The following is a 21,973-nucleotide window of genomic DNA, read 5'->3' on the forward strand; positions in this document are numbered from 1 at the left end:
TTTTCTGTCATACAGTTTTATTTAATTTTTAATTTATTTATTACATTCCTTGGTATTACCAATATTATAGAGTTCTTATAATTAAATAAGTTCGATATTTATAAATTTTCAGAATTGCAGAAGGAGAAAAAGATTCTTTTGATCCAAGATATAAGTTATGGTCCTATTCTTATTCAAAAATAGACAATAACTGAATGAAGAGAAACATTAAGTACAACAATAATTTAATATTAATTTTTTTGTCATTTAGCAAGTATATTATTTAAATTTTAATCAATTCCTTCTTTGCAATTTCGATACTGAATATATATAAAATCTATAAAATTGTTAAGATTTACGTTCCTTTTTTAAATGCTTTAACATATAAGGTACAAATATCACAGTTAATTTGTACATTGGTTACAGTTTTATTACTCTAACTTAAAGATCTTTATGTATTTCACTGTTTGTCACAATTAACAATAATTATTTTAAATCTATATTGTCACAAATTATAAATACCAGTACATAAACTGATTTCTAAATTTTTTAAATTACATCAAATGTAAACTATTTGAAATAAATGCATTAGTCTTAATTCGAAAATAAGAAATGGGAACTAAATTTTTAGTTTATTCGGAAAAATGGAAATGCACTGCTTTTTTCGTTTCTGATTTAATTGGTGAAGCGATTACAAATCGATGTAAATCTGCAGTGTCAATGTACGATATAACTTCATTTAAAACGAGAATGGGTAATTGGAATTTTACTATAATTCGAAAACAGTCGTAACTTAATTCTATTAATCGCTTCTCAAGTTTTGCTTTATTCAGACGGACTTCAAATCGACGGGCAAAATTCGGAAATGAAGTTTTAAAATCAAATGAATTTATGAAGTCGAGAAAATTTTCATTTCGCATTAAAATAGAAAGTCGTCTATGTGACATAGTTAGAAGATCGTACATTGTCACATCAGTTTCACTAATTTTTGTTTTTTTCATTTCTTCAAGTTCGTTGGGGCATTTAGAATAATTGCGATCTAAGATTAAATTTACGCTGTGATCACATGACAAATCAAATATTTTATCGTATTCAGATTGAGATCTTAATAAATCAAATATTGGTTCCATTTCCCCTGGAAGGCAAGTTGCACCATAATGCAGAAGTAGTTTTGTAATATTTATATTTACTTTCAAGGCAATAGCACAGAAAAGTAGAGTCTGGTCGGAAGCAAAGCAATTAACGTTAGCGCCAGCTTCTAGAAGTAATTTAACGCATTCGAAACTATCCATATAAACTCCGATGCAAAGTGGGGTTTCATTTCTCTTAGTGCAAGAATTGATATTGGCATTTTTTGTTAATAAGATTTTAGTAATTTCTACGCAATTGTACTTCACTGATACATGAAGGGGTGAAAGTCTATTTCTGCCTCCATTTACATTTACAATTGCACCACGTGCCAATAGTTCCTGAACAATAGTTGTGCGTCCTCCTTCACAGGCATGATGCAATAGTGTGTAACCATCAATCAAATAAGTATTGAGGTTACAAACATTGGGCAAAAAATTGTAAAAAATATCCGTAAATCCGTATTTAATGGCACCAATTAATACATGATATTCCAGAAATTCTTGCCTCATTTTTTCATCACAGGATGTTTCCTCTTTATTTAAAAGATTTTGCACATTGTTTCTTTGTTCCATCATCCTTGAATGATCTAGAGAGACTAATGACAATTTCTCTGGAATAAGCATATTTTTTATGTCTTCGGTGTTAAGCCTAAAACCATGATTATAAAATAATTCACAGATTAACTTGTTATTACGCTTATCACTACGGTCTCCAGAAATTTTAAGATCAGGTAATGTTTCAAAATAGGTACCCAGAAAGGAAAGGCAAAAAGCCATTTTTAAAGTCATATCACAAGTATTTGGATTCTCACCCAGAAGAATTGTAGCACCAATCAAAGATCGACGTAGAGTTGCGCAATTCAAAGGAATCAGGCCATAATAATTTTTGGCAGTTAAATTAGCACCGTTATTTATGAGAAACTTTAGAAATTCGCCATCGTCTTCATTGGACATATATTTGGCTGCCAAATGTAGTGGTGTGTCATCTGAATAAGTGTCAGTAGCGTTAACGTCTGCACCTGCGCGTAAAAGAAGAATCGAAATTTCTTTATGACGTATTTTGCTAGCAAGATGTAGAGGTGTTCCATCATATGCTGCATCAGCATTCACGTCAGATCCTCTAGATACTAGAAATTCAACAAGATCACAACTCCTACATTCCACCGCTCTATGTAACGCTGTATAATAACTAGAATCTATTTCCTTAATATCCTTATCATTATCAAAAAGCATTTTTATTTCATGCTGTGATAAAATAAGCTTAATACTATCATCATACGCCTCATGATAAGGTGTCCTGCCAAACTCATTACAAATTTTTAGATCAGCTCCATTTTCAAGTAAAAGTTGAATAACACTTTCAGAAGGGTTTATTCCTTTTGAAACAGCAATATGTAGAGGTGTATTTAACTCATTATTTGTTGCATTAACAATAGCTCCTTTTTCCAATAAAATTTTCACGATTTCCACATTTCCAATTTCGACTGCAAAATGAAGTGGAGTCTGATCGTGATCTTGAGTTTCGTCATTTACTTTCACAGGATGTTGCAAAAGAAGTTTTGAAATTTCGAGAAAATTGGCTAAAAGTTGTTCGTACACTTCGTATTCTGCTTGTAATTCGTTACGACGTTGTGGTGAATAAATAGAATTGTTAAGTATACTACAAAGTAGTGAATAACCAGAAGATGATGCGAGGTAATCATCAAAATTGTTTTGAGAAAGAATATGTCTTGCTGCCGACTCATCACCAGAAAAACATGCCGTTTGTAAAGACTGAAGTTCTATCGACGACATTGTCACTTTATTCCTTGAGATTTAGTTTGAATTATTCAATTGGATCAAACTTGTTGACATCGAAATTGAGAAAATCTGGAAACAAACAGTCTGTTAATTTTACTGGAAAATCATTAAGGGGTTACATGGGTCAAAACGTCCAGACAATGTATGTATGTTTAAATTATTTTTTTTTCATAAAATAAATAAATTTTTTTATTTGAGCACTTTTAATTCTTAATGTACACTATTAAATGAGTAACTTGTAAAATTTTCGTGAAAAAATATTTTAATTCAGACCTGTACTAACAGGTTCTTTGAGAACCCTCCCAAAAAAGCAGTGGTCACAATATCATCTGACCAGTTAATCGAAAATCAAAAAACTGAATATTTTCTGTTAGTGGATGAGTATAGCTCGTGATTTAACGAAGGAATATTTTTTTTGTTGATTAGAACCGATTTTACATGGTCTTAATGGTTCTAAAAATTGTAACTTTTGACAAAAGACATTGTCAAAAATCCAATTTTCAATTTTTTTAAAAACCATTCGTTCAGTCACGAGATATATTCACCCACTAAAAGAAAATTTTTTGTATTTTGATTTTAGATGAAGCAGTCAAAAGATATCTTGACCACCGCAAAGGCAATTTTTATGGAAAGGGGCCCGAAGAACTGTTACTACAGGCCTGATTTTTAATATTTCTTACAAAAAATTTGACATCTTATTTATTTAATAGTATACTTTTAGATAACAAAGTGTTCAAATAAAAAAATTTATTTATTTGATGAAAAAGAAATTATTAAAAAAAACATACGTTTTCTGGTCGCTTTGACCCATGTAACGCCTTAAATAAGTTATTATTTAATTGAAAATATCAAAAACTAGCTTTTAAAAGCGCACTCTGAAGAAAGAACCCAAGAAAGAAAAAATTTTAGGTTACGTTAATTATGTTTAGAAATAAAAATCCTCAAAGGATATCAACTCTTAATATAAACCTGTTACGCTCAAATCTTCATTACATCTTAAATAATTTATAAAAACAGATTTCAGCATTAAATTGAGCAAAGAAATTTTTTAATTGTGGTAAAAATAACGCAAAAATAACCTAAATATGTAATTTGATTCTTAGGTGATTTTCTTGGGAGCGCATTACATATTCTCGTTTCTCTTAGAAGCAAAGAAAATACACTACCGGCGGTAATTGTACGATTGCTACTTTTTCATGACTATTAAATAAGTTCTAACTTAAAAAAATATTTAAAATTTTTGCATTATATTTTCAAAAAAACTGGAAAATTACTTTAGAATGCAAGTCATAAATGTTCTCCGTGAGTCCCAAATAACTTGAACCCAAAAGTGCTTGCCCATCTCGGTTCATTTTCTATTTTGTTTTTAGGATGCTTCCTGATGATTTTGAGCCTAATATGAAAAATATCAGTTGGGCCGCTTTAGAAAGACTTTCAATTTTGTATTTGTTTAAGAGTAGGTTAGTCAACATATTTTTCCGAAAATATGTTCAAATAAGTGCCATATCGATTCTGGTCATTTAGAAAAGCTTCAGAAAACAAATAGTGTTGAAAACCTTGCAGAGTGAGATTAACCCATCAAATTAAATGAGAAACTGAAAGATCGTCATAAAGATTAGATTTTTGAATATTACTCCCTCCCAGTTCATACAGTACCGGCCAAAATTGTCATTCCACTCATTTTTGAAGGAATAAAAAAATTTTTTAACATAAAATTTATGAAAACTCAAAATTTTTTTGGTTTATATTTTGAAATACGATAAAATTTTAAAAAGAATAAGACCTCACAGAAGTCATTTGGCTAAAATTTGTAGAAGATATTCTTAAAAATCGTCATTCTCAATGTTTTACAAAAATTTGAATAACTTCTAAAATAATGAACGCTTTTTAATAATCTTAGGCTTATTTTAAAGGTCATTTTCTACGGAATAAAAATTACTTATAGGCATTAACCTGTAATTTTTTATTTGGAATAAGCATGACGTCAAAGTTGGACAAAAAAATTATAAAAATTTGAAATAAATTTTGTGTACTAAAAACTATTCTAGAACATATATATAAAACATAATGTGGTGTAGATTTTTCAAGAAAATTTCATAAAAAAATATGTTTGAATGTAAAAAATTATTTTTCTTTTAATAATATTATTTCAAATTTTTTGAATTTTTTTGTCCAACTTTGACGTCATGCTTATTCCAAGTAAAAAATTACAGGTTAATGCCTATAAGTAATTTTTATTCTGTAGAAAAAGACCTTTAAAATAAGCCTAAGATTATTAAAAAGCGTTCATTATTTTAGAAGTTATTTAAATTTTTGTAAAACATTGAAAATGACGATTTTTAAGAATATCTTCTACAAATTTTGGCCAAATGACTTCTATGAGGTCTTATTCTTTTCAAAATTTTATCGTCTTTCAAAATATAGACCAAAAAAAATTTTAGTTTTCATGAATTTTATGTTAAAAAATTTTTTTTCATTTCTTCAAAAATGGGTGGACTGACAATTTCGGACGGTACTGTACATTAAGCACAAAAATATCGATAGAAAACTAAAAATGTATAAAATTTGCTAAACAATTTTAAAAAAGTACGTAATTTTCATGTTAAAAAAGCGTGGCGGAAGTAGAACTTTTCTCTACTCCTCTGAACAGAGTAGCAAAAGAAAATTTAACGTGACGAAGAAAAATTTTGTCGTGGCGAAAGTAAATTCAGAAAGCACAGTTAGTCCTTGTCTTTTTTATCCCCTTAAATTATTAAAATTATATAAAACACCTAAAATCAAACATTATTTTCCCTTATTTTAAAAAAAAAACTTATAAAAATTGTCATTTTTTAACGTTATTCGCAAACTTTGGAAAAATTTTAGTTTTTTGAAACTTAAAAATCTTTTTTTATTTTTTTTAGAGTTTTTAAACTTAGAAATTTTTTCATAAAAGATAACAAAATAAATTTTACTTCTGAGAAAAATCAATATATAGTTTGGAGTTTTTGACATTGTTTTATTTCCAAAATAAATATTACTTAATTTTAAGAATAGTTTACTAATTTTCAATCAAATTTGCGACAAATATTATAAAGTTTACTCTGCGGAAATAACGATTTTTAATAGCAAAATTTATTATGTATTTTCAAAGTCAACTTTTTTAATACCAAAATTATTTAAATTTTCCTTGAACATTACAATTAGCTGTTAAATATTTGTATTTATCAAGAGAAAATTTTCCAATTTTTGAAACACGTTTTTCCAATTTTTATAAAAAAAATTGTCTTTTAAAATACATAGTAAAAGTTATTACGGAAATAACAATTCTTAGCATTTAAGTTTACTAATGTTTTACTGAAATTTACTTTGTACATATTAAGATTAATGGAATTTTTAAAACAAAAGTAAAATTGTAATACCTATAAATTTTTATTTTTAGAACTGAAATTACAATGAAAAAAAATCACAGGACGCGAAACTTTTATAACTTTTTTCTACAGGGTGGCCGCAAGATTGACTTTATCAATTTCCCTGACATTTTACTGACATAACAACGAATTTCCCTGACAAAAATTTTTTTGTTTAGAGCAAAAAATGTATTGCATGACCGTCTTAATTTCTTTAATTGCCCTGACAAAAAAATTTTTCCTGACATTTCCCTGACTTTACTAACAAAAAATTTTTTTCCTGACATTTCCCTTCTTCTTTAATTGCCCTGACAAAAAATTTTTCCTGACATTTCCCTGACTTTACTGACAAAAAATTTTTTTCCTGACATTTCCCTGACTTTACTGACAAAATATTTTTTTCCCTGACATTTCCCTGACTTTACTGACATGTGGCCACCCTGTTCTAGGTACCGCTCTGTTTGACGCGAGCAATAGAGAATTAATTTTTCTGAATTTTAACGTTCACCATGGATTAGTAGATCTCGAAGGTAATTCGCATATTTAGATAAGAATTAAAAAATCCAGGTTTTGAAGGAGATTTTTTGGAAATTCAATTACTCTCTATTCCTCGCGCTTCTTACCGTGTTGCACAATTACCGCCTGTATATACACATTTATCTTGATTAAAAGTTCCTTTTTTGCTATTATGTAAAATCGAAATATGTTTTTATTAAATATTTTGGACGTAATAAAGACTTGAATATCAATTTTTTGTATTAAAAATTGTTTCTCCTTCCGCACTATTACTTTAAAAAATTACAAACATAACCTAAAAATTTGGGTGAAAAGTGTGAAAAGATTTGTCCTATTCTTTCACTCATAAAATTCTACTTTCTTACACGCTTATTCCTACGTTACTGACTTTAAACATTAATATTTCAATAAAAAAAGCACTAATCATACAACTTTATTACCTTACTATATCCAACGATTGCGACGATTTTTTCTTTGTTGATTTTTGCAAAGCAGGTATATCGGCCAAAACCGCCAAAACACACGTTTGCGACAATTTGTTACGTATGTTTAGGTAACATACGTAAACTCGAGTTTGTTACAGTTTCTCATCCCTGGTTTTCATGCTTGCGATTTAGGCTTTATTCACATGTGGACCTTGCATTCTTATAACGAGGTGTGATTTAGACTTAAAAGTTCAAGGTATAGTATAGTAAACATAAACACAAACACTATACCTGTTTTGGCTGTTTGTTGTCATTTCAAAATTATCAACTGTTTAAACTAAAAAAATAAAAGAGTTGGTGGCTGTTTAAATGGAAATGTATATTTAGTGTATTTAAAATCGTCTTTTCCTTGGATTTAAAAAGTTAGTGAGGATTTTTCTAAAACTTGAGTGTAAATTTCTTTTTTGAAAATGTATTTAAAAAATTAGTGGGGAAAATGTCAATTTTTCATTTTGGTTGATAAGGTAATGTTCTTGTTAATATTTATAAAAATAATATGCATGCATTTGAGAATACGAGCAAGAGAAGGTTAGTTTGTTAATTTTTAGGTTATGTTCTTTGTTATGTCCTTTTGCTCATTCTTAAAATTTACGATTCTACGATTATGCTGAAGCCAAAGTAGAAAAATAAGAATACCCAACCAAAAGAATAATGAAAAAACATCAGAAAAACAATCAGAATTTCTTATTTTTTTTGGGTAGTATTTTCTATTTTTGCAGTTTAATTAAAGGTATGAGAAAAGAACAACTGAAATTCGATAAACTTGAATTCTGCCAAATTATAATTCAGACGAATAAATATTCTACTACATAATTTAAAATTCTTTCTTGTTTTCTTTCTGATAAATTAATATACTTTTAAATTACTATTCAGTTTTATTTAAATTCTGCCAAACAACTTTTCTCAACAATTAAAATTCAATCATATTTAATGTGTGACCCATTACTATTCTTACGAATAAAAATTCTACAACATTGATAATCGATTTAATGGAAATTCTGTCAAGCTCACGTTCTAAGAATTAAATATTCCGCTACAATTATATTCTAGAGAATAAAATTACCTACACTTTTATTTTACTGCCAACTTTTTTATCAGACCTCTACACTGAAAAAAATATATAATACTTCCTCTATGAGGAAGTAGTTGAATCAAATAAAAATTAATTGACTCAATCAAATGGTTTAATTGTCTATTATCCAATAAATATTTATTTAAACTAAGTAAATATTTACTAGATCGGAGTACTTTATTTTATCGTATCAAATAAATATTTATTTGTACCAAATACGAATTACTTAAGTCAAATAAATCGAATAATTGGATCTAATAAATATTACTTTAAATCAATTTTGAAAATTATTTGATTCAATAATGCATGGATTTTAATTCAAGTAAATATTTATTTGCTACAATAAGGTTTTCAAACAGAAATTTCTCTACGAAATTGAGAGAAATTTTAAAAAATAAAAAAAGCACTAGAAAGTTCATGAAATTCTCTTTTGATTCAGTGTATAATATGTTACACATAATTAAATTTTTAAATAATAAAATTTATTAGAAAATCACTCTCCTTGCGATTGTCAGGGTTGCCACGCAACCTGAAAACCTGGAAATGTCAGGGAATTTTTATAAACCTTGAAAAAACTTGGAAAAGTCAGGGAATTTTGATTAGAATCCTGGAAAATTATTGTTTTCTAAAGTTATTGTGCTTATTCTTGAAATCCAATTTTACTTAAATATTTCAAAATTAATTTAATTTTAAAAGAGTTGCCTTTCCAATTTTTCTTCGCAATAATTCAATTATTTTCATAAATAATAAAAAAATTTATAGATTTACAATTATTTTCATAAATAATAAAACTCATCGCAAAATTTCAATTATTTTTAATATAATTTTAATGGAATTTCTCGAAAAATGTATAATATTATTCTTAAAAATTTTATTAAAATTCATCAAAGAAATTCAATTATTTTCAAAAGTAATAAAATTCTATGCAGAAATTCAATTATGGTCAAAAGTTTAAAAAAATTATCGTCAAAATTTCAATTATCTCTATAATTATTAAAATTTTTCTCCAAAATTCAATTATTTTAAAAAATTTTAATGAAATTCTTTTTAACAAATTCAATTTTTTTTCAAAAATTCTCCTCCAGTCAATGATTTTCAATATCTACTATTTTAATAAAATTTTCCAAAAGAAATGAATTATTTAAAAAATTTTTTATAAATTTCTTCCCAATAATTCTATTATTTTCAAAAATATACAATTTATGTTTACAGAGATTCAATTATTTTAATAAATATGTAATACAATTTTTTACAGGGATTCAATTATTATTTTCATAAATAATAAAACTCATTGCAGAATTTCAATTATTTTTTATACAATTTTAATCGAATTCCTCGAAAAATGTAATTATTCTTAAAATTTTATTAAAAGTTGTCAAAAGCATTCAATTATTTAAAAATTTGTTAATAAAATTCTTTATGAAAATTAAATTTTGAGAAACATTCAATTATTCAATAAATTATTTATTTTTGTATTAAAAAATAATTAGGTATTTAAAAAGAAATATTATTAAAAAATTTATAGTCAAAATTTCAATTTTTTTTATACATATTAAAATTTTTCTCTGAAACTCAATTATTTTCGAAAATTTTAATAAAATTCTTGGTAATATTTCAATTATTTAAAAAAATTTTAATAAAATTCTTGACAAAATTTCAATTATTTTCAAAAACTTTTCTCAATTCAATCGAATTTTTTACAGAGATTCAATTATTTTTTATACACGTTTAATCTAATTTCTCGAAAAATGAAATTATTCTTAAAAATTTTATTGAAATTCGTCAAAAGAATTTTAATTACCTATTTAAAAATTTGTTGATAAAATTCTTTAAATGAGAGTTCAATTTTAAAAAACATTCAATTTAGATAATAATTGATTTTTGAAAAGGTTTCAAAATATAATCTTTGAGTGTTTGAATTTTTCATACTTTTAACTTAAAATTGTGTAGATTTAATTTTTTTGTAAAAGTTCAATTGAATTTTTTTAAGTTATTTGAAGTTTTTATTTGCTAATATATATTTGATTGAAAAATTTGATTGAATAATCGATGGAATTTCGCAAAAATGAATTGTAAACCAAAGGCTTTGAAAATGTTGAAAGAAATGTTTTGAAAATCATTAATAATAATTAATTTAAAGAAGAATTTTAGTTAAAAATTCTGGAAAACAAAAAAAAAAAAAAAAAAAATAATTTAAAAAAAAAAAAAAAAAAAAAAAAAAGTAAAGTAATTTTGAAAGTAATTTTGAATAAGTTACAGTAACAATATTCTTATAATACAAAATGATGATTTTATCAGTCCAAAATTTTTAATTATTATAAAATATGAAAATATATGTTGCTCCGAGTCGAAGACTCGGAGTGATCGATATTTTCATGTTTTATAACAATTTTTTATAAGATGTTTAATTTCAAAAAGGTTAGAATTAAAAATTTTGTAAAATATAAATGTAGTTTTAAAAACCTGGAAAAATTCCGCTTTTTAACCTGGAAAACCTGGAAAAGTCAGGGAATCGACGTGGAAAATTATATTCGATATGTCTATTTTAATTGCAAGTGTAAAGATTTTAAGATTTCTTATTTTTATAAACTTATTTTAAATTAATATGAATCTTACTAAAATTATTATATTAATATATTTAACACATTTATTATGTATACAATAGATTTTTATATTGTTAAAATAAAATTACCTAAAATTAGTTGAGACTTAAATAATTTGTATTTATTTCTAACATCCATTTACTTGAATGAAATAAATAAATTAATAGTTTCAAATAACTTATTTATTATCGTTTCAATAATAATTGATTTATTTGATACAATTATTTTTTAATTTGTTCTTATTAAATACTTTATTAGCATTAAATGATGCATTATTTGCATTAAATAATTTAGTTTACTTCAAGCCATAAAATGAATTAATTGCGCCAAATAATGTTTATTTATATCAAATATCCAATTAATTCAGTGGAATAAATTAATTAAATGTTTCAGATAACTCATTATTTCGGTTTCAATAAGTCAAATAATGTTTATTCATATCAAATATCCAATTAGTTGAGTGAAATAAATAAGTTAATTGTTTCAAATAACTCATTATTTGTAATAAAAAAATTTATTTATTAGAGTCAATTATATATATAAAAGCTACTTTTTCATATTTTCAATTAAGTAATAACTGTTATTTAATAATTTTCCAGTAAAATTAACAAACTCTTTGTTTACAGATTTTCTCAATTTCGATGTCAACAAGTTTGATCCAATTGAATAATTCAACATAAGTCTCAAGGAATAAAGTGACGATGTCGTCGATAGAAATTCAGTCTTTACAAAACGCATGTTTCTCTGGTGATGAGTCGGCAGTAAGAAATATTCTTTCTCAAAACAATTTTAATGATTACCTCGCATCATCTTCTGGTTATTCACTACTTTGTAGTATGCTTGAAAATTCTTTTTATTTACCACAACGTCGTAACGAATTACAAGTAGATTACGAAGTGTACGAACTACTTTCAATGCTTAAAAATTCTATGTATTCATCACAACGTCGTGACGAATTAGAAGCAGAGGACGCAATGCACAAACAGCATTTAGCCAAGTTTCTCGAAATTTCAAAACTTCTTTTGCAACATCCTGTGAAAGTAAATGACGAAATTGAAGATCACGATCAGACTCCACTTCATTTTGCGGCACATATTGGAAGTGTGGAAATCATAAAAATTTTACTGGAAAAAGGAGCTATTGTTAATGCAACTAATAAAGAGTTGAACACACCTCTACATATTGCTGTTTCAAAAATAAATAATCTTACTGAAAGTATTATTCAACTTTTACTTGAAAATGGAGCTGATTTGAAAATTTTTAATAAGTATAATAGAACTCCTCATGATATGACTTATAATACAAGAATTAAGCGTATTTTATCACAGCATGAAATAAAAATGCTTCTTGATAGTGGTGGGGATATGGAGGAAAGAGATCTTGCTGGTTTTACAGCGTTACATAGAGCAGTGGAAAGTGAGGATTATCATCTTGTTGAATTTCTAATATCCAAAGGATCTGACGTGAATGCTAAGACAGAGTTTGATGAAACACCTCTACATCTTGCTTGCCCAATACATCATAAAGAAATTTCGCTTCTTCTTTTACGAGCAGGTGCAAACGTTAACGCTACCACTCGTGAAGATAACACTCCTCTGCATTTGGCAGCCAAACATTCATGCAATGATGACGATGGTGACTTTCTAAAGATGCTCTTAAGTAACGGTGCTAATTTAAAAGCTGAAAATATTTATGGCCTGATTCCTTTAAATTACGCCGTTGAAAATAAATCTTTCAGAGAAACTACAATTCTTCTGGGTGAAAAACCAAATATTTGCGATTTTCCTCTAAAACTGGCTTTCTGCCTTTCCTTTTTGGGTTTCTTTTCTTACACAGTGCCTAATCTTGAAATTTTTATATGTGGTAGAGATAAACAAGAATACCAGTTAATCACTGAATTATTTTATAATCTTGGTTTCAGGATTAATATCGAAGACATAGAAAATTTATCAATTCCAGAGGAATTGACCACTCTAGATCATTCAACGCTGATAGAACATAGAAACATTGTGCAAAGTCTTTTAAATAAAGAAGAAACATCCTGTGACGATAAAATGAGGCAAGAATTTCTTGAATATCATGTATTAATAGGTGCCATTAAATACGGATTTACTGATATTTTTTACAATTTCTTACCAAATGATTGTAACATTAATACTTGTTTGATTGATGGTTCTACATTACTGCATCATGCCTGTGTAAATGAATGCTCAACTATTGTTAACGAACTTTTGGCACGTGGTGCAAATGTGAATGTAAATGGAGGCAAAAATAAACTTTCACCTCTTCATGTATCAGTGAAATATAATTTCTTAGAAATTACTAGAATTTTATTAACTAAAAACGCCAATATCAATTCTTGCAATAGCGAAAATGAAACCCCACTTTGGATCGCAGTTTATATGGATAGTTTCGAATGCGTTCAATTACTTCTAGAAGCTGGCGCTAACGTCAATTGTATTACTTCCAACAATCACACTCCACTTCACTGTGCTAGCGCCTTGAATAGAAACATAAATATTACAAAACTGCTTTTGCACTATGGTGCCACTTTCTGTTCAGAAGAAACGGAACCAATATTTGAATCTTCAAGATATCCATCTAAATCCGATGAAATAATTCATCTGACATCTGATCACAGCGTAAATTTAAAAGTCTTGGATCACAATTATCCTAAATGCCCTAACGAACTCGAAGAAATGAAAAATACAAAAATTAGTGAAACTGATGTGACAATGTACGATCTCCTGACTATGTCACATAGACGACTTTCAATTTTAATCCGAAATGAAAATTTTCTCGACTTTATAAATTCATTTGATTTTAAAACTTCATTTCCGAATTTCGCCCGTCGATTTAAAGTGCGTGTAAATAAAGCAAAACTTGAGAAGCGATTAATAGAATTAAGTTACGACTGTTTTCGAACTATAGTAAAATTTCAATTACCCATTCTCGTTTTAAATGAAATTATATCGTACATTGACACTGCAGATTTGCATCGATTTGTAATCGCTTCACCAATTAAATCAGAAACGAAAAAAACTGTGCAATTCCATTGTTCCGAATAGACTAAAAGTTTAGTTCCCATTTCTAATTTTTAAATCAAGAACAATGCATTTATTTCGAACAGTTGATGTAATTTATAAAATCAATAATTCAGTTTATATACTGAAATTTTTAATTTATGACAATATAGATTGTAACAAACATTAAAATACATAAATATTTTAAGGAGGTTCTATTGCTTGACTTAAATAATCAAAACAGAAACCATTATTTTGTGATTTGACTTGTTTGATACTTTGAAACGTCTGGCAACACCGAATTTCTTTAGTCTTGTTGTAAAAGGTTGGTACGACTTGTTTACATTCAGTTTTGAGTAGCAAATTCTGTGCAATGTATGTACCTAATGACATTTTTTTAATAGATATTTAATCATTAGATATCTGTTTCGTATTAATAAATGTTTCATGAATTTCATAATGTTAAATACTTCGTAGTGAGTAAATATATATGAAAAAGTACTCAATTTTCATAAGACTCAATGTAAAAAGTTAAAAAACCAAACGCTTATAACTTTTTTCACAAGTACCCTCATGTCTCCAAAATTTAACTACATATTTTTCAAACCTTTATCCAAGTTTCATTCAATTCTTAATGCTAATTCTATTTGCCATCCTTAAGTTAGAGTAATAAAAATGTAACCAATGTACAAATTAAGTGGGTTATTTGTATCTGACAAGTTAGAGCATATAAAAAAGCAACGTAAAATTTAACGATTTTATAAATTTAATAATTTTGTAAATAAAATTTTTTATAAATTTTATGTAATAAAAATTAAAATAAAAAATATTCAATCGTTAAAGTCGTTAAGTGAACTTATTATATTTTCAAGCAATTGTTATTTATAAGTGTCTGATAATAAATTATAACATAAGAAACAAAACAATGTACAATTAAACAATCTATGAATAATCTTCGTTAAATTAGAACACAATGAAATTAAATTATTAAACTTTTACAAAATAAACTAATTTCAATTTAAGCAATGTACAATTAAACATAATGTCAACAGTTAATTAAATTTAAGTATTGTACAATGAAGAAATTATCAGAACCTGCTAAATGGCATACAAAATTTGATATTAAAATATTCTTGTACTTAGTATATCTCTTAATTCAATTATATTTTGATATTATTCAATTATAATTTTGACATTTTATAATTATCGAACTTTTTTAATTATAAAAGTTTTCTATTATTTGTAATATAAATGAATGTAATAAATTAATTAGAAATTAAATAACTGTGTAAGAGTAAAAAATTACTTTAAATCGGACTTACCGTAACGTGTTCATCTTGATGAACTAAAAAAATGTTATATACTATTTTTAAAAAATTCAGTTTAAAATCTGCTATAATTAAAATATTTTTAAAAAAACTCAATCTTAAACCTTGTGAAAGTCCATTATTTTATAATACCATTTAAAACCTTGTACAAATGTATTTGCTACTTTTCCAGAATTAGTTATTTAAAAAAAAATTTTATTTAAGACCTGAGATTCAATTATTTAAAAAAATTCAATTTTAAGCCTTGTGAAAAAAGTCAATTATTCAAAAAATACTAGGTGTGTGCAAAAGGCTCGAAACTCGATCGAGTTTATTCGAGCCGAGTCGAGCTGTATAAAAAACTATAGAAAAATATCGAGTACTCGAATATTTTCGAGCTCTTTGGGCGGTATTCATAGTCGATACTTATTTCTTAAGCAGCGACTTAAGCTGCCACCTAGATTCATAGGGCCAGTTTCACCAAACTAGTTCAAGCACTGGGGCCGTATTCTCGAATCGATGACCCTAGATGTCGCATGCGACAGACCATTCGAGATGGAAAAAGCTATTCTCGAACGCTTGTCGCATGCGAGATTTCATGTCGTATGCGATAATTTCCGAATGGTTCATCTCGAGTGGGTAGTGGCCATTCGAGATGCAAAGTCGTATACGAAATGCTAGTAAAAAATAAGGTTGTGTGTCATTCTTGTAATAAACGTATATAATATAAATTAGTATTAGTGTGCATGAACCGCATGCTAAAGTAGAAAAAATATACAAAATAACCTAAATGTGTTGTTTAAGAATTAAAAGTAAACTTGTGAAATAAAAGTTTATGTAAATAATTTATAATATGCAAAATTTATAATGGATAAATTGCACATGTTTGTGTTATTTTTGTGAATGAATCATGTAAACAATATAAATTTTTTTAATTTTTTAATCTTCGTTTCATTTTTTCTGTCTGTTCACACTTTAAAGTTAGTTTTTGTGTATGCTTTTGTTTTTTTCTTTACAAAATATTGTTTTACAAATTGAAAGTATGCTCTTTTTTAAGATTTAAAATAAAATAAAATTTAAAATTATAAAATTACAAAAAATTTTGATTAACAAATAAATTTTCTTTTTGCAAAAATAGGAAATATATATATTTATTAATTAAAATTATGCATAATATAAAGGGATATATCCCTTTATTATGCATAATTTTAATTTTTCAATAACAATATTGTTCACAAACTGATTCTTTTCTTTAAAAAAAAAATATTACATATTCCAGTTTCTTAACATTTTTGTAAAAAATTCTCAATTTACAAATGCTAATATTAAAACTTTAATATAAAAAAAAATGTTGTTACATTTATTTACGAATTTCTTTAATTATAAAATTATTCGTAATAATATCAGTAACTTCTATTTAAATAAATATTTGATTGTTATTATTTTTCCATTATTTTATTACATTTAAAAATAATTTAATTTTTGTAATCATTTTGTAACGTACGTCTACAAAATTCAATGTATTTAGTGTTTTTAACTAAAATTCTTCTATAAATTCATTATTTTTAATAATTAATTAAATATATATTGCCAAATATAACTAATTTCAAAAGAATTTGAATTATCAAAATTTTAAATTAAATTCATTCAAAATTAAAATTTTATAAAATTTCAAACTGAAACCGCTTAAAGTTAATTTGTTTATAAAAATTGTAAACGCAAAATTGAATTGATTTTGAAATATTTAAATGAACGGATAACTATTTGTATTTTTCTCATATGTCAAGTTCTCTTCCTCCTCAATTATGATTGGCAGATAAGTATTTGGAAACGACGGCAACAATGTATGAATGTCGCACACGGAAATTTTCGAACAACCTATCTCGAACGGTCATTGAGAATAGACTTTCAGAGTCGCATGCGACATTAACCATTCGACATTTTACGCATGCGAGAATTGTCGAATGCTTTCGAGAATACGGCTCCTGGGGCCGTATTCTCGAATCGATGACCCTAGATGTCGCATGCGACAGACCATTCGAGATGGAAAAAGCTATTCTCGAACGCTTGTCGCATGCGAGATTTCATGTCGTATGCGATAATTTCCGAATGGTTCATCTCGAGTGGGTAGTGGCCATTCGAGATGCAAAGTCGTATACGAAATGCTAGTAAAAAATAAGGTTGTGTGTCATCCTTGTAATAAACGTATATAATATAAAGTAGTATTAGTGTACATGAACCGCATGCTAAAGTAGAAAAACTATACAAAATAACCTAAATGTAATGTTTAAGAATTAAAAGTAAACTTGTGAAATAAAAGTTTAATGTAAATAATTTATAATATGCAAAATTTATAATGGATAAATTGCACATGTTTGTGTTATTTTTGTGAATGAATCATGTTAACAATATATTTATTTTATTTTTTATTTTTTTTAATTTTTTAATCTTCGTTTCATTTTTTCTGTCTGTTCACACTTTAAAGTTAGTTTTTGTGTATGCTTTTGTTTTTTTCTTTACAAAATATTGTTTCACAAATTGAAAGTATGCTCTTTTTTAAGATTTAAAATAAAATAAAATTTAAAATTATAAAATTACAAAAAATTTTGATTAACAAATAAATTTTCTTTTTGCAAAAATAGGAAATATATATATTTATTAATTAAAATTATGCATAATATAAAGGGATATATCCCTTTATTATGCATAATTTTAATTTTTCAATAAGAATATTGTTCACAAACTGATTCTTTTCTTTAAAAAAAAAATATTACATATTCCAGTTTCTTAACATTTTTGTAAAAAATTCTCAATTTACAAATGCTAATATTAAAACTTTAATATAAAAAAAATGTTGTTACATTTATTTACGAATTTCTTTAATTATAAAATTATTCGTAATAATATCAGTAACTTCTATTTAAATAAATATTTGATTGTTATTATTTTTTCATTATTTTATTACATTTAAAAATAATTAAATTTTTGTAATCATTTTGTAACGTACGTCTACAAAATTCAATGTATTTAGTGTTTTTAACTAAAATTCTTCTATAAATTCATTATTTTTAATAATTAATTAAATATATATTGCCAAATATAACTAATTTCAAAAGAATTTGAATTATCAAAAGTTTAAATTAAATTCATTCAAAATTAAAATTTTATAAAATTTCAAACTGAAACCGCTTAAAGTTAATTTGTTTATAAAAATTGTAAACGCAAAATTGAATTGATTTTGAAATATTTAAATGAACGGATAACTATTTGTATTTTTCTCATATGTCAAGTTCTCTTCCTCCTCAATTATGATTGGCAGATAAGTATTTGGAAACGACGGCAACAATGTATGAATGTCGCACACGGAAATTTTCGAACAACCTATCTCGAACGGTCATTGAGAATAGACTTTCAGAGTCGCATGCGACATTAACCATTCGACATTTTACGCATGCGAGAATTGTCGAATGCTTTCGAGAATACGGCCCCTGAACTCGTTCAAAGTATGAGTTGAACGAGATCAAGTCTCTGCGTACGTTTCACCATCTACTTAACCACGTTCAACTCGGTTGAACTAAGTTTATATTTTAATCGCTGAATTTTGTCGGTTTAAGCAGAGTTGACCGCGTTCAACTTGCCGAACTCTCCCGAAGCGCAGTGCGAACTTTTACGATTTGTTGATTTTCTTAAGGGACCACTACCTATAGGTATAAAAAATTAATTAACATTCAGTGTATTATTTACTTAACAAAATAAGTGGAATCATTATATATACAAAGCATTCTATCCTAAACTGACCCACTATCAAAACAATATTGCATGTAGATGCTTTGTTTCAACAGATTTAACTTTATTAAATGTAAATTAAATTTAAAAAATATAAAGAAAGAAGGATTTTAACAAAAGAAAAATAAATCTGACAAATGTTTAGAAATATTCATATAAAAGCCTTTACAAATTTTAAATGGTCATTTAATTGACATTCGTATTGAAATTTACAAATCTGATCTACTACACCACAATCACAAAATATGTATGCACTATTATGTTATTAAATTAAGAAAATATAAAAAAGGACTTTAAAAAAAGTTTGGCTCTCTCTGTCTAATTTTGCTTTCAACAAAAAATTTAAATTTTGTAATTTTTGAAATAACTTTTTTCTTTATTAAAATTTTCATTTACTCTTGTCAAAATTGTATTTCTGCCATGAAAACGAATCGATTCATGTATATAAAGTATATATTTTATCAATATTTATAAAATTAATCGGACGATATTTTTATTTTTAACAAAAAATTCAAATTTTGTATTTTTTGAAATTTTTTTAAATACTTTTAAATAATTATTCTAGAATAAGAAATTAAGCAATTGGTATATATTATATTGTGGAAGCTAAATGATCATGAAAAGAACAATGTTTTTTACTCCACTACTCATTTTTTATTAAGGTTTTAATTTAAAATAATAGATATTAAGCTCAAAAGAACCTATGCGACATTTATATTTTAGGTTAGTTCAGTTGTTTATTTACATTCCGTGGTTAGATTTAAGCGCCATAACCACTAGGAAATTCTAGGGAATGTAGATTAACTAAACGCGTTCATTTTAAACTGGGATTAGGCTGGTGAAACGCACTAGCGGTTAACTCTGACGATCAAGAGTTGAACGAGTTCAGTTGAACCAAGCTTAACCGCCAGTTGGTGAAACTGGCCCATAGTCGTGCAATAAGCATTGCCTTAAGCCGCAACTTAAGCATATGCTTGACAAAGTAAATGCTTCGATTTTGAGATGCATAGTCCCATCTTAAGAATGACAAGTATTCATAGTCAAATAAGATGATCTTATTTGACATTGCCGGTGAACTTATTTGAACGAATTGAGGTTATGATTTTAAGTCAACGTTTTACATGACTTAAGCAATTACTTATTGTCTTTTTATAAATATTTATAATAAAAATGAAAAGATTTTTTGTTAAAAACAATTTAATAATAATTAAAATTTAATAATTTAGAAAAAAGGTTCAAAATTTATAAAATTTTCACGAGAAATAAAAAGTATTTTTTTTCATCGAAATGTTGAAAAAACATTTCGATATGCATCCACACACATACATCCGGAGAATTTGTTCCCCATGTTGAAATATTTATATACGCTATACTTGAAAATTTGTAAAAATAATTGATTCTAAGAAAATCGACACCCTATGAGAGGAAATAAAACTGTTAATATTAAATAATTATTAAAAAATACTATTTTTAAAAATTTTGTAGTTCCAAATGAAAGTTAATTGTTTTACCCCTTTTATATGCACTCTTGGTTCATTGTTTTAGGAAAAATAAGATTTTTTTATAAAAAGTTGCAAAAAAATTCATTTTACAATAACTTTTTTTAAACAAAATTTTTTCTGTCGTTTGTTTGTTAGAGACAATGGCCAAATAAAAATGCTTTTTTTCATTTCGATTATAAAAATACTCCTTATTTTTTGTAAAATTTCACTCATTCTGACTCAATAATTTTTTTTAGAAACAATATAATAATAGTTAAAATAATTTTTTCTATTTTTTAATACAGAAAAATTTAGAATCTAAATATAATATTTCGTGAGGAATAAGAATATTTCAATTTTCATCATTCTGGTAGTCATTTCTTGTATCCTTTTACTTTATAACTTTTATCCTAAAAATATTAAAATATGCATATTTTTCAGTTTTTTTGACCCCCCCTCCTCTCCCTTATCAGATATTTTATGTGCATTAGCGTCATTTTTTCTAATGAATATAAGCTATCTACTATCGCTTATTGGTAGGTACAAGAGAATATTGACGGAAAAAGCCGAACGCTCAATAAGATCATCTTAAGCATTTGCTTGGTCAAGAAGTTCTTAAGCTGCATTTCCTTTACCAAGCAATTGCTTATTTTTGACTATGAATACATACGGTCTTAAGCTCGACTCATTCGAATAAGACCGACTTGATCAAGCAAAGCTTAAGTCCTTGCTTAAGTCGGGACTATGTGTGTTCTGACAGTTGGCCTACCCATGCAGAAATTGAGATTGGAATTTTATGGGGTCCTAGCCAGAATTCCCTATCTGTAGTGGGGAACTGATTAGAGAAAATCGTTAGAACCCAACTACTTTCATAACGGTCGGCAGATGGGGTATAGACTAGAATATCTAGTCGGGAACTAGTATTAAAACTAGCTGTGTGTTGATAGGGCCCCGACTAGAATTTTCTAGTTGACTTTTAAAAATTATTATTTTTCAACTTAACCTATTTATAATTAAATTCTTCATTCATATTAACATTATTAATGAATGTTGTACACGAAAAACCTGAAACTTGAGTTGAAAAATCTCGTGCCCATGGGGGATCGAACCTTGGACCTTGGGGACTCCAGTCGGATACACATACCTCCCGGCCGTGATAGCTTGGAAGCACCTCCGCTTAAATAACATCCCGTGCAGCAATTCACCATTTGCCCCTATCTCTAGTAGGGCTCTCGCTAGATTCTAACTAGAATCTCTAGTCTAGAAAAACTAGTCGGGTTCCAATCAAATTCTAGTTAAATAATTTTTACCAGCATTATTTTTTAAAAAATTTTGCATATTATTTAATTATTTCATTTTTTAACATATTTGAAACCCAATTTTTAATATTGTAGAACATTCT

At 26.6% G+C, this 21,973-nt stretch overlaps 2 protein-coding genes across 3 annotated transcripts in view; one reads left to right on the top strand and one right to left on the bottom strand.

Moving 5' to 3' along the window:
- The window catches only part of LOC122505118 (ankyrin-2-like), a 31,776-nt gene continuing 9,803 nt past the window's right edge, over window positions 1-21,973 (bottom strand). Inside the window, exon 4 of the mRNA XM_043616578.1 lies at window positions 1-2,916. Within this exon, the coding sequence (XP_043472513.1) occupies window positions 612-2,916 (2,305 nt within the window). The 3' untranslated portion in view covers window positions 1-611. The remainder of the gene's footprint in view (window positions 2,917-21,973) is intronic.
- On the top strand, window positions 7,525-14,557 carry LOC122505126 (ankyrin-1-like). Of its 2 annotated transcripts, none has more exons than XM_043616590.1 (2): window positions 7,525-7,763; window positions 11,601-14,557. In XM_043616590.1, the coding sequence occupies exon 2, from the start codon at window positions 11,676-11,678 to the stop codon at window positions 14,040-14,042; it is 2,367 nt and encodes a 788-aa protein (XP_043472525.1). In that variant the 5' UTR covers window positions 7,525-7,763; window positions 11,601-11,675; the 3' UTR covers window positions 14,043-14,557. The 2 variants fall into 2 exon arrangements, with proteins under 2 accessions (XP_043472525.1, XP_043472524.1); XM_043616589.1 differs by having other exon boundaries at window positions 7,525-7,661.

Source organism: Leptopilina heterotoma, unplaced genomic scaffold (assembly GCF_015476425.1).
Source record: "Leptopilina heterotoma isolate Lh14 unplaced genomic scaffold, ASM1547642v1 Lhet_343, whole genome shotgun sequence".
Lineage (NCBI taxonomy): Eukaryota > Metazoa > Arthropoda > Insecta > Hymenoptera > Figitidae > Leptopilina > Leptopilina heterotoma.

Coding starts and splice junctions, on each gene's coding strand:
- LOC122505126 (XM_043616590.1), top strand. CDS start 11,676: ATGTCGTCGATAGAAATTCAGTCTTTACAAAACGCATGTTTCTCTGGT.